The 12,344-nt window shown below is 41.8% G+C and overlaps 1 protein-coding gene across 13 annotated transcripts in view; it reads left to right on the top strand.

Annotated features, from left to right (window-relative positions):
- The window catches only part of KMT2C (lysine methyltransferase 2C), a 198,644-nt gene that overhangs the window by 181,872 nt on the left and 4,428 nt on the right, over window positions 1-12,344 (top strand). For 8 of the 13 annotated variants that reach the window (XM_055708897.1, XM_055708893.1, XM_055708901.1 and 5 more), the window contains 13 exons: window positions 731-943; window positions 1,379-1,543; window positions 2,823-2,964; window positions 3,748-3,895; window positions 4,741-4,919; window positions 5,016-5,170; window positions 5,358-5,610; window positions 6,193-6,332; window positions 7,276-7,380; window positions 9,256-10,375; window positions 11,339-11,475; window positions 11,648-11,790; window positions 12,056-12,224. In XM_055708897.1, the coding sequence (XP_055564872.1) occupies window positions 731-943; window positions 1,379-1,543; window positions 2,823-2,964; window positions 3,748-3,895; window positions 4,741-4,919; window positions 5,016-5,170; window positions 5,358-5,610; window positions 6,193-6,332; window positions 7,276-7,380; window positions 9,256-10,375; window positions 11,339-11,475; window positions 11,648-11,790; window positions 12,056-12,224 (3,069 nt within the window). The remainder of the gene's footprint in view (window positions 1-730; window positions 944-1,378; window positions 1,544-2,822; window positions 2,965-3,747; window positions 3,896-4,740; window positions 4,920-5,015; window positions 5,171-5,357; window positions 5,611-6,192; window positions 6,333-7,275; window positions 7,381-9,255; window positions 10,376-11,338; window positions 11,476-11,647; window positions 11,791-12,055; window positions 12,225-12,344) is intronic. The other 5 variants (XM_055708892.1, XM_055708904.1, XM_055708891.1 and 2 more) reach the window with 5 other exon arrangements.

Below are 12,344 nucleotides of genomic sequence, written 5' to 3'. Positions count from 1 at the left end.
AATGAAGACTGATAAAAATAAAGGTATTTTATTTTTAAATAAATAAAAATAGCCGCAGGTGACTTGGGTAAGTGTTAAAGATCCACAGTTAAAACATGTATGATGGGAATATCAGTGAGAGTACTTGTGGCCAGGGTCAGGTAGAGCTGTTTAGAATAATAATTGATAAAAAGAAATTGAACTTTTCTTTTGGCTTGCCACTATTTGTTGTGTTGCCAAGTCCCATTCTGATTGCTTTTACACAACTATCCTTTTATCTGAAGAACGGTGTTGCATATTCCTAGTGAAAGTATTTAAGGAAATTGTACCATCCAGAAGTGTTTCAGAATACAGTTTTTGTTTCTGATTTTGTATTAATATTAATTGATTTGCCTTTTTTCTGTAACCAGATGTGCCTTTCTCTACAGCCTTCTGAAAATGTCTAAGGTTCCATGCACATGTATCTTAATTTTAGGGGGTGTTCAAAAGAAAATATTTCTGGGCTGTGAGTTTTAAATGATGTTTTCAGATGTCAGTGGTGTTCGTGATAACTCGGAATTCTGTGTAGGGACAGTACAGCCGTTACGGTTGCCAGTGAGACAGCAAAGTAAACAAACCGTGAAATACAGTTTGTTATTGATGAAATTATACTGTGCGTGTCCTCTCAGACTATCCTGCAGTAAATTTGAATGAACCGTATATTAAAATGTAAATAAATCTGCTCCCCTTTCTTGTTTTTTTTTTATACCAGCAAACTGGAGGCAACCAGATGCAAGGTGCGTTTGGGTGTAGTAACAGCCAGCTTCAGAGAACAGATGTAGGACCTGAAACCAAGAAACAGAGAAATAAGCGAACTCAGAGGACAGGAGAGAAGGCAGCTCCTCGGTCCAAGAAAAGAAAAAAAGAGGAAGAAGAAAAGCAAGCTATTTACCCTAATGCTGATACATTCATCCAGTTAAAACAGGTAGGTGTACAACTTGAAAGAGTGGGCTTCTCATGATGGAAGTGAAGTTGATCATTAAGATGAATTTTGAGAACAGGGTGGGGAAAATGAAAACTCCCACAAAACTAGGAAATTTAAAGTTTGGGGTTTATTTCAATGTGGAAGATCTACTGACGTGGCAGGCATTTGGTTGTCTCAAAGCCATGGCGTTCCTGTTAGCTCTGGCAGCCTCTGCAGCTGAACTGGCAGGGAGCGGAGCTGTGGCTGTGAGGGACAAGGGGCCACCACCTTCCTTAACAGAGAAGCCTGTTTGACACAGTTTTCTGATCATGGGTAAATTCTGATATTGTTGGGGTTTTTTTTAAGACTAAAAACCACTCTACTGACGTTTGAAGATTTGCGGTGCTTCTATGTTATAGTTAAATTAATTTCTAACTTTTTTTTTTTTTAATATAGCAGCTTTCTCTTCTGCCTTTGATGGAACCAATAATTGGAGTGAGCTTTGCACACTTTCTTCCCTATGGCAGTGGCCAGCTAAATGGTGGAAATCGACTTGTAGGAAGCTTTGGTAGTGCTACTCTTGATGGGGCTTCAGATTACTACTCCCAGCTCATTTACAAGGTATGGTTTTAATCTGTATTTCTATTGTGTACTCTCTGTGGGAAAAGAAGTTCATGACATTGTTACTAGCAGTTGGTTGGAGTTCCTGCCTTTTCTGCAACCAGAAGAAAATAATTTTCTGTTGCTAGACTAGATAGATGGTGCAGTGGTGAAACAGTCACCATTGATTTACTTTGAAAGTAGAAATCGGTTCTGGAAACTGGTAAACTAATTAAAACCTACAAGTATTCCTGTTACAAACGAATGCTAAGTAGTGAAAATTGTAATTACGGTTTTATGGAGCAGAAAAGGCTGAGTTCCCACTACCTGCAAAGTTATTGAAAGCATTAAAGCATTTCTTAATGTGAATTAAATGGGAAATAGACTTTGATCATTTGTCTACTAAGACCTAACTAAGAACCGGAGAACTCTGAACAAAATAGGCTGTTGATGAGCTGATAACCCACAGAATTTAAAACTCGGTCTACGAGATCAGCATGGCAATACTGGGAGAGCAGCAAGACAGTGAATAGACGGAATCAAATTTGCTGCTTGGCTACCCTAATATAAGAGCTTCAGTAGCTTATTAAAAAACAGTGGTGTTTACTCCAGCCTTACATGGCATGTAAGCTGAGAATGTGACCTAGCAGAAATAGTTGCTGTGGTCAAAAGTGAATAGTAACTATTGGCTTTGTAGGCATGACTGCGACAAGAACAGATACTGAGGTTCTCATTCAGTTTTGATTTAAAATATGGGCAGTTAAGTAAGCTAGTGAGAAGTAGCCTGGAGTGTGAACTCGCAGAGTATCTGCTTCTCCATGGTAACTGCTTCAGTGGAAGCTCATCCTGTGCTAAATGGGAGGTAGCTTCCCTTCTCATGAAAACTGGGTGCACTGGCTTGTTTATGGTGTTGGAGAGTCACTGCAGAATAGCGCTCTCAGTCTTAAGTTCAGGCCTTTGTTTGAACTGCAGGAACTTGTTGGAGCTCCCAAACAGTTCCTAAAAACGTTCTTTGTGCTTTTCTTTAAAAAAATTGGGTGTATCTTCTTTCAGTCACGTATATTGCTCATGTAAACTATTTCTCTGATAATATCACTGACAGAAGAAAAGCAAAGCATTGTGTCTTTTACAGTGGATGCTTTCATGTATTTGGTCACATACTTGAGAATTATCTATTGCTGCTTATCAGAGCTACCTCGGGGTGTAAAAATACGAGTGGGTGACATTATCTAGTACTAGAAGAAGGCAAGTTCTCACCCTGTGTTCCACGGCTGATTTACGGTTCCTTAATTTCATGCAGCAGAACAATCTGAGCAATCCTCCGACACCCCCAGCCTCTCTTCCTCCCACACCGCCTCCGGTGGCGTGCCAGAAGCTGGTAAATGGCTTTGCAACCACTGAGGAACTTGCTGGCAAGGCTGGCATGTTAGGAGGTCATGATGGTAAGACTGATACGTATTGTTTCCCTAATAGATGAGTCGAAGTTTGTAGCTAATTACAAAATAGGTAACTGGGATGCCTTTCAGTTGCTGTAGTCTTCATCTATAAAAACAGTATGCCTAAACTCTTTAAGGTTGTAGTCATTATCTAGCTTTATTTTATACCAGTATAATGTCAAATGATAGCCTTTTCCCTGTTCCCTTTTGAAAAAATGTTGAGAACTAAAAGCAGTCTTAAAGAAAACCTTAAAATCATTTTTTTATGTCCAGTACAACAAATGACTCACAGTTGAGTGAGCTTAAAAGCAGTCTACCAGAAATATACCCTTAGCAGGTGCGTGTAGTTCGTGTGTATTTTCTGCTGCTTGTAATTTTAATCAATTAATATTGCTTTCTATGAAGTAGAACTTTATATTGCTTCCTCATTAGGACTGTTCAGTGGATAAAATCCCTTTTCCCCCACTCCTTTACCTTTGTTGTTACAAAGTTGTTGATTTTTATGTTACTTATTTTTTAAGTAAAACAAAAAATCTTACCATATTGGCAGAAGGCACACTCAAAAGCGTTTCAAGCCCTTTTTGCTCAAAAATTGCAGGTTTTTGTATATATGGAGATAAATCATGAATGATTAGAAATCTTTTAACTATGAGTGGATGAGAGTGGTGTTACCATCTGCTGTAGCACCTTGGTTGTGTCAGGGAGACACCGGTACCCCCAATGCATAGGACGTATATCAGTGGCAGAGCTGTACAGATGTCTCACGGTGCTGTGCGTTTCTGTTTTTAGTTACCAAAGCTCTGGGACCAAAGCAGTTCCAGTTGCCTTTCAGACCACAAGATGATTTATTAGCAAGAGCAATGGCTCAGGGCCCTAAAACTGTGGATGTTCCTGCTTCGCTTCCAACACCACCTCACAATAATCAGGAGGAGTTAAGGTAATTTTTTCCCTGCTATCTACAAAAACACATTTGGAGCAGATTCAGTGATCTTTTAGTAAAAGGTGAGAGCTGTGAAGGTGTGAAGAAACAATATCCATTGTGTGCAGCCACACAGTGCAGAGAACATAAGGGGATAATTTGCCCTGGTCAAGCATCCCACGTGTAGAGAGCCGCATAGCGAAGTAGGTGACTTCTGCCATTGTTAGACTGTAGAATCTGTTAAATTGTTAGAAATTCCTTACCTTGCTGTCTTAAAAGTGAAAGAAAACTATACAAACTGGCACTTTTCCTGGAGCAGCGTGGTACTGTTGCAGTGTGACAGTACATGACTGTTGTACCAGACAGCAGTACTGTGCACGAGTCAGCCTGAAAAACTCCCTGGCTGTACTCTGTGTTACCGTGTGAGAAATGTGCGCTAGAATGTGAGTCTTCCCCCAGCGGTCTTCCCTTCTGCCTCCCTTTCACTCGCCTAACCAAAAGCTGGGTGTCTTTGACGCGCTGAAGCCTGTGCATGAATGAGGGGGGGGTGGACCGGTGAATGCACTTAACCCAAAAGTTAAAATACTAATTTTTACACAGGTAAAAAATGGAGCCATGGGGGGCGGAGAGTTCTGTGATGGAGCCTGGGCTTTGTTAGTGCCTGGTTTTCTTTATCTTTCCCAAGAAACCACCGTGTGCAGTGGAGTAGGAGACACCCAGAAGTAATGGCCCACCACAGAATTGCGTTCCGTGACTAGCAGCATGGAGCAAGTTCACTGTAGCTCCTTGTCACGATTTCTAGCTCTGGCTTAGCAAAGGTTTTTCGAACGTTGCCGAAACAGCTTTTCTGGGTTCTCTTCCAGGGTTCAAGATCACTGTGAGGACAGGGACACTCCTGACAGCTTTGTTCCTTCTTCCTCTCCTGAAAGCGTGGTGGGAATGGAAATCAGTAGGTATCCAGACTTGTCAGTTGTAAAGGAGGAGAACCCAGAACCTGTACCGTCTCCCATCATTCCCATCCTACCCAGCAGTACTGGAAAAGGTGAGACTGCAGCAGAGCAAACATTAGAACTAGGCTTTTTTTTTTTGCATTCACATGCGTGTAGGAATAACCTGGTGTATTTAATTTCATTTTCAGGTTCGGAAGCCAAAAGGAATTACATAAAACCAGAACCTGGTTCAGGAGCGTTACCTGGTTCTGGCTTCTTTGCCTCTCAGCTGGGGCCATCCCAGAATGGTCCTAAATCTGGCCTTATATCTGTAGCAATTACTTTACATCCCACAGCGGCTGAGGTAAAAGGAATAAGCTTGTATTACATACATAAAGTACAACAGTAGTTAATATATCTTATGTATAGTGAATTTGAAGGGGTTATAGCATAGTATGATGAAGCAGCTGTTGCAATTGTCTAATAATTTATATTATTGTATCTTAACTGCCTGTCTGAAAACAAAGGTATATTTTTATTGTTGTTTTTAGAACATTAGTAGCGTTGTAGCGGCATTCTCCAACCTGCTCCATGTCAGAATTCCCAACAGTTACGAGGTCAGTAATGCTCCAGACATCCCATCCTCCATGGCAACCGCCACCAGTCACAGAGTGAACCCGTCTATGGAGTGCAGGCCACACTTACTACTTCAGGGTCCGCAGGCAGGACCCATGGGACCTGCCAGGATCGTAGGGTCTTACGGCCTGAAGCAACCTAATGTGCCATTTCCTGCAAACAGCAATGGTGAGTGGGCGTTAATTCTTAAGCTTTCAGTACCCAGATTTTAACTTGAGTCAGTATTAATGCATTTCAGCCTCACAAATTCATGCTGTAGTATTAAATAATTGGTTCTTGTTTTAAATAACGCTTTTCTTAAGTGATCATTACCCGTGGACCTAAGTTAACCATAGCTTAATAGTTGTGATCCATCTCTGATTTCCATTGTGTTATCTACATCACCGTCAGTGAGGTATTTCTTCGAGTAGTTCCCAGTATTACCAGTTATTTTTGTCCAGTCTGATTTTAAATCCATCGTTCAGAAAGATTGTTCCTAATCTGGAAAACCTGACATCGTTGTTTAAGCATGTATTCCTACATTGATTTAGTTATTCGTTTCTTCTACGAGAACATTTTTTTTTCCCCTTGTTGCTCACAGAGTTGGTTTTGGTCTGGTTTAAATGATTTCCCCATCAGGCTCTAGTTTAAATCTTGCCTTCCGTGCCCTGTCTAGGAGGATGCTACTCCTCTAGACCGCTAAGAGTACTGTGACTTCTCGTAAATTGGTTTGATCTGACACAGCTTCTAACAGACTCCCCTATTTTCTAGGTATAGCTGGCTATAAGGATCACAGTCAGAATATCGCAGAAGGCTCAGCACTGAGACCTCGATGGTGCTCTCACTGCAAAGTTGTGGTTCTTGGTAGTGGGGTGCGGAAGTCCTTCAAAGACCTGCCTTTCCTTAAACAGGTACTGCCATGGAAGCGTCCTTTCTCGCATGTAGTGGTGGATGAGCAAACGAAAGCAGCTTTGCTTTCTACTGCTACTGCCTGTCACGCCAACTGACACCACCGCCAGGTTGCTTTGTAGTCTCCCTTCTGTGTGTGTCCTAATTCACAACGGGACATTCAAGCACATTTGTAGTACAAATAAGAACTGTCAAAGTTGTCGCTTGAACGTAAAATGAATTTCAGTCAATTTCATAAAATGGGTCCTGTATATGGCAGTCTCCTAAATTTTGCTACTAATTTCCATGACCAGAGACCATTCAAAAAGAGCTTATTTGTAAGGCAGTGCTGTATCGTCAGGAAGTTTCATAAGAGCAAGAAGACTTGTACTCTTTTTGAGCAGGAATCAGATTTCAGTCTCAGTCTCTTGTATTTACGCTGGGAACCGTCACTCACTCTAAAAGCACCATTGCTCTTTCCACGAGGTTAATTATGCAACAAAAGTGTATAATAAAAACTTATACACAGACGTAATGGATTCATGTAGTCAGAGAAGCACTGAATTCCCAGTAATGTTTTGCAGATGGATCAGTAGATAAAACAGTATGATCTGTCTTCGATTAGGCTGAAATGAGACCTTTTCTTGCCATCTAAAGATAAAAGAAAATGGATTTTACTTTGCAAGTGTGCCTATGGAGCAGATGGGTGCATGGTATGGAAAGCTTTTATTTGGATTGTTAAACTTCTTTTAAAAGCAAGAAATGCTGTGGAACAAGGTTGTAGGTGGTGGTAACATTAGATCTGTCAAATAATCAAGTATTTATATCACAGCATCGCTCGTTACTTCACAAATTTCTACAATTAAAGACTTTCTAGCCAGGTTGGCAGACTTGTTTCTTTACACTTATTATGTGAAGCATGGTATTAAAATGCACTTCTGATAATACTCCGTGTTTGATTCCCAGGATTCCCAAGAAGGCTCTGATAAAATGAAGGACATTGTATTCTGTAGCAACAACTGCTTTGTTCTTTATTCAGCAGCTGTGCAAGCAAAAAACTCAGAGAACAAAGTAAGTATCGAATGCTGGTAGACCTTAGTGAGCAGAAATTATCGCAGCTATTTTTTGATGAACAGAAGGGGGGCGAGGGGGAAGTTTGCACGTCATTTTAGAGATTTAGAAATGACTTGCTCTATATTCAGACGTTGAGATTCTGAAGCAGCAGCAGAAGTAGAAATCATATTTGCAGATCTTTCTGTATGACAAAGATGCTTGGCAGAACAGTTGCCACCTTTCGCTGTCCTCGCAGGCTTTGAAGGTGCAGTCTCAAAAAAGTAGTCATTTAAGGTCTCTGGGCATTGTACAAAACCATAGATATATCTTTAAGGGCTATAACCTGCATTTTTATTGGGCTTATACATTAAAAATAAACTACAGCTGTGCAAATAATAACTGAACAACAAGGTTTGCAAAAAGACTTGTATTTGCTCTATATAACTGGAAAAATACAATCCTATTCCATTACTTATTTGGGCAAAGCCACCGTTTTAAAGCATTAATTAGTAAAAAGCCTGCTGACTGACAGTGACGAGGGAAAAGAGGCTCTGATTACTGGGGAAAGATATTTTAAGAAATTTGTTCAACTGAAAGTGGAATTAGGCCAGGGTTTTTCTCAGGCGGCCCCGAGTAGCGTGCTGTAGTTCTCTACCTGCGGGCGCTGCGAGGGGTATACGGCACCTCGGAGAAGCTCAGCACTTCCACACAGGGCGTTACGTCTGGCTGTACCCAGGTTCCTTCAGTTTTGAAGGAAGATAAATGTATCTGTGTTTAATCAGACTAAATCAGACTACTAAGACTCAATGATCTTGCTAAGTCTGTTTTCTCATAGAGAACTTTTTTTTTTTTTGAGTATTTCTTTTAACTAGCTTTCTTTTGAACTAGAAAAAGGTTTCTACTTTTTCTAGTTCAAATGTACCTTTTCTTCCCTAAACCAGTGGACAGAGCAGGCCATATGCGTGCAGTGTTACCTAAGGAATGCTTTCTCATAGTCCAGTGTTTATTGTGGAATTTGCAGCCTCCCTTCCAATGCATCCTACTTAATTTTTCAGAAGTAATTAAAAAGCAACAATTAAACAAAACCAGAAAAGAAGTGTGTGTATGTCCACATCCTTTTTTAGTGTCCCATGTAGCTCATTTTCACATGTATTTAAACAGGGTTAACATTTCTGTACAAGTGCATCAGCATGTACATAATTAAGTTAATTAAATGTCATGTTCAGCCTCTTGATCCTTTCATTTCCTCTTTCAAGATTAATCATACAAACCACATTAAGCACTTTTTAGTGTCAAGTTCCTTTGTTGTTCTTTCTTGCTTTTTTTTTTTTTAAACAAATCTTTGCAGGTGTAATTCTTGTTTACTGTGAATGAATAGTTAGGTCCTTAGGGTCTGCCTAATCTAGACTCTGCAGGAATTTCCTCCTTACTTGTTTCCAGGAAAAATATGTGGCATTAATTCCAGATCTTCCCCTTCTACCAAATAACAAGATTCTTACTCTTTAAATTAATTCTCTGACCCATATTTTAAGACCATTTTGTGTTGTGACAAAACTTTCTAAAAATACCTACGAACTAAATCTGTCAGTTAGCTCATCTAGGGCAATTGAGTAGTTTTTCATTCAAACCCTGGACAAAGGAGGGTTTGTGCTTCCTCTTCTGTATTAAAGGGCACCACGTTCCGGGTTGACTGGGAGAACTTTTGTGCTCCGTATCCTGGCACAAGCTGTGCTAACGTGGCTCAGGGTAATTCCCGTCTTTTTCTATTGCTGCATCGTGATTTTAGGCATTGAGAGTAGCCTCTTCCATGCTGCCCTGACAGTGTTTTCAGGATACATTTAATGGTTAACCGTTTGGGATTTTTTTCTAAAGAGTTTTCTGTTGATTTATCAGGACTCGGTTTCATCTTTGCCGCAGTCGCCGATGAAAGAGAGGCCGCCTAAAGCATTCCATCAGTACAGCAACAACATCTCCACTTTGGACGTCCACTGTCTGCCTCAGTTGCAGGAGAAAATTTCTCCCCCGTCGTCACCCCCCATCATGTTCCCCCCTGCCTTTGAAGCAGCCAAGGTAGAGGCAAAGCCAGATGAGCTGAAGGTAACCGTGAAACTAAAACCTAGGTTAAAAGCAATACACAGTAGTCTTGATGACTCTCGGCCTCCCAGTAAGAAATGGAAAGGGACAAAGTGGAAAAAGTGGAGCATTCAGGTTGTGATTCCTAAAGGATCGTTCAAACCTCCTTGTGAAGAAGAAATAGATGAATTTCTTAAAAAACTGGGCACAACCCTTAAACCAGATCCTGTGCCTAAAGACTACAGGAAATGTTGCTTCTGTCACGAGGAAGGTGACGGGTTAACTGATGGACCAGCGAGGCTTCTTAACCTGGATTTAGACCTTTGGGTCCATTTGAACTGTGCTCTTTGGTCTACAGAAGTCTACGAGACACAAGCTGGTGCCTTAATAAACGTGGAACTAGCGCTGCGCAGAGGCTTGCAAATGAAATGCATGTTTTGTCACAAAATGGGTGCCACCAGCGGTTGTCACAGGTTAAGGTGCACCAATATTTATCACTTTACCTGTGCCATTAAAGCACAATGCATGTTTTTTAAAGACAAGACCATGCTTTGCCCCATGCACAAACCAAAGGGAACTCATGAGCAAGAACTCAGTTACTTTGCAGTCTTCAGGAGGGTCTACGTTCAGCGTGACGAAGTGCGGCAGATCGCCAGCATCGTTCAGCGAGGAGAACGCGACCACACGTTCCGTGTGGGAAGCCTGATCTTTCATGCCGTCGGGCAGCTGCTGCCGCAGCAGATGCAGGCCTTCCACTCCTCCAAAGCACTCTTCCCCGTGGGTTACGAGGCCAGCCGGCTGTACTGGAGCATGCGATACGCCAACAGGCGCTGTCGCTATCTCTGCTCGATTGAGGAGAAGGACGGGCTCCCGCTCTTTGTCATCAGGGTTGTGGAGCAAGGCCACGAAGATCTGGTCCTTGCCGACACAACACCAAAAGGTAAATTTTGTGAACTAAGGCCGTGACCTTTGTGGGATTGTTTGCTTACTAATGCTAAAGGGTACGATAAATGTCTCACAAAAAGGTGTGGCGTTTCAAATAAACGTTGCCCGCGCTGTTCTAACGTAATGCCTATAGTGAGCTTCCAGGGCCCTTCTTCAGTACCACGCCAGGAAGACCGAGGACACCTTTGAAGTAATTGTATAAGCTGCAAATAAGACGACTTGTTCCAACGTCACAGAGGAGACCCAGGATTGCGTACTGAAAATGAAATAAAAGAGTAGGAATGTCAACATAGGTTTCCTTTCAGGCAAAGTGACTTTGTGAAACACCGTTACTCAGTTACCTTAGATCAGCTGCGCTGAAGTTAGTAAGCGATAAAAAGACAGTGGAGATGACCACGTTGTTCTCAGGGCAGGTAACGCTGTCTCTGGCAGGGTGAAGAATACACGGGACCGTAAATGTACGGGCAGGTGAGCAGCGCGTGGGCTGTGGTGCTCTGGGTCTTAAGCCCCTGGTGATGCCATCCGTCCAGTCACACCACTGCCGGGGAGCTGCCCACCTACAGCCAAGAGCTGGCGATACTCAGTCAGTGGAGACAGAATATATAATTTATTTTCAGAGAATTCTACTTTGTGCAGGTTTTCTCAGCAGAACCTGTCTAGGTTATTGTCAGAGGACTGACAATTCCCATACTGTGAATATGAAGAGCTTCGCGCCCAAGAATCAAGGGTGCGGTAGAAACGTCGTGCTTGTTCAGAAAAAATAGCAGCTCACCAAACAATTCTCCACTTCACTTAAATATCTCCTTAAATATCAGCCTGTTTGTGAACACAACCGCTGACAAAATGCTTTTTCAGTATGGTTTTCTGGTTCCTGCTATCCTCAGGCATTCGTTTTAAAACCGGTACAATAGACTTTTATTTTTTGATCGCTGTAATTCTTTCCTGTATGGTTGTGTAGGTGTGTGGGATAAAATCTTGGAGCCCGTTGCTTCTGTTAGAAAAGACTCTGAAATGCTCCAGCTCTTTCCTGGCTATTTGAAGGGCGAAGACCTCTTCGGTTTGACAGTCTCCGCAGTGGCCAGGATTGCCGAATCGGTGAGTCTTCACCACCCCGGTTCTTGCTGGATCCCCCCAATAGTTGGCTGTACCCGTGAGAAGGGGAACAGGAAAAAGTGTGCAAAAGTAAACGTTCCGCTACACACGATTAATATGTAATTCCTTGGATTTATTGTGGTGGTTTTTTTTCTTTTTGTCTGTTTTTTTGCAGCTGCCAGGGGTTGAGGCCTGTGAGAACTACACTTTCCGCTATGGCCGAAACCCCTTAATGGAACTTCCTCTTGCTATCAACCCCACGGGCTGTGCCCGTGCCGAGCCTAAAATGAGTACCCATGTCAAGAGGTTTGTGTTAAGGTATTTTGTTTTAATTTCACATAGTACAGCCCAGGGTTTATAGGCTGCTTAGGGTTATTTGTGCTTTCGTCTGCTGCTTACAAACCCTGTCGTCTTTGGCTGTGTATGTGCATGCCCAAATCAAAGGAATTGCTTTGTTGTCTATGCTAGCTGGCTTTAAGTGTCTGTATGTCTTAAAAGAATTTTTCATGGGGTTTGCGGCTGTTTTCAGAGAAATCTTCAGTTTTTCTTGTATTCTTTCCTGTTATATGCCCAATTCCTACAGGCCTCACACCTTGAATAGCACCAGCACATCAAAGTCATTTCAGAGCACAGTTACGGGAGAACTGAACGCGCCTTACAGTAAGCAGTTCGTCCATTCCAAGTCCTCTCAGTACCGCAAAATGAAAACGGAATGGAAGTCCAATGTTTATCTAGCTCGCTCTCGCATTCAGGTCAGTGCTCCCTTTAGGAAGTGTATATTAAAAATAATTACCTGCACTCGTAGTTATCTCTTTTATTTATATATATATATGTGCGTGTGTTTATATTTATATATCTATTCATGTATTTTA

This window comes from Falco cherrug, chromosome 4, assembly GCF_023634085.1.
Source record: "Falco cherrug isolate bFalChe1 chromosome 4, bFalChe1.pri, whole genome shotgun sequence".
Lineage (NCBI taxonomy): Eukaryota > Metazoa > Chordata > Aves > Falconiformes > Falconidae > Falco > Falco cherrug.
This window is presented reverse-complemented; position numbering and strand designations above follow the sequence as displayed.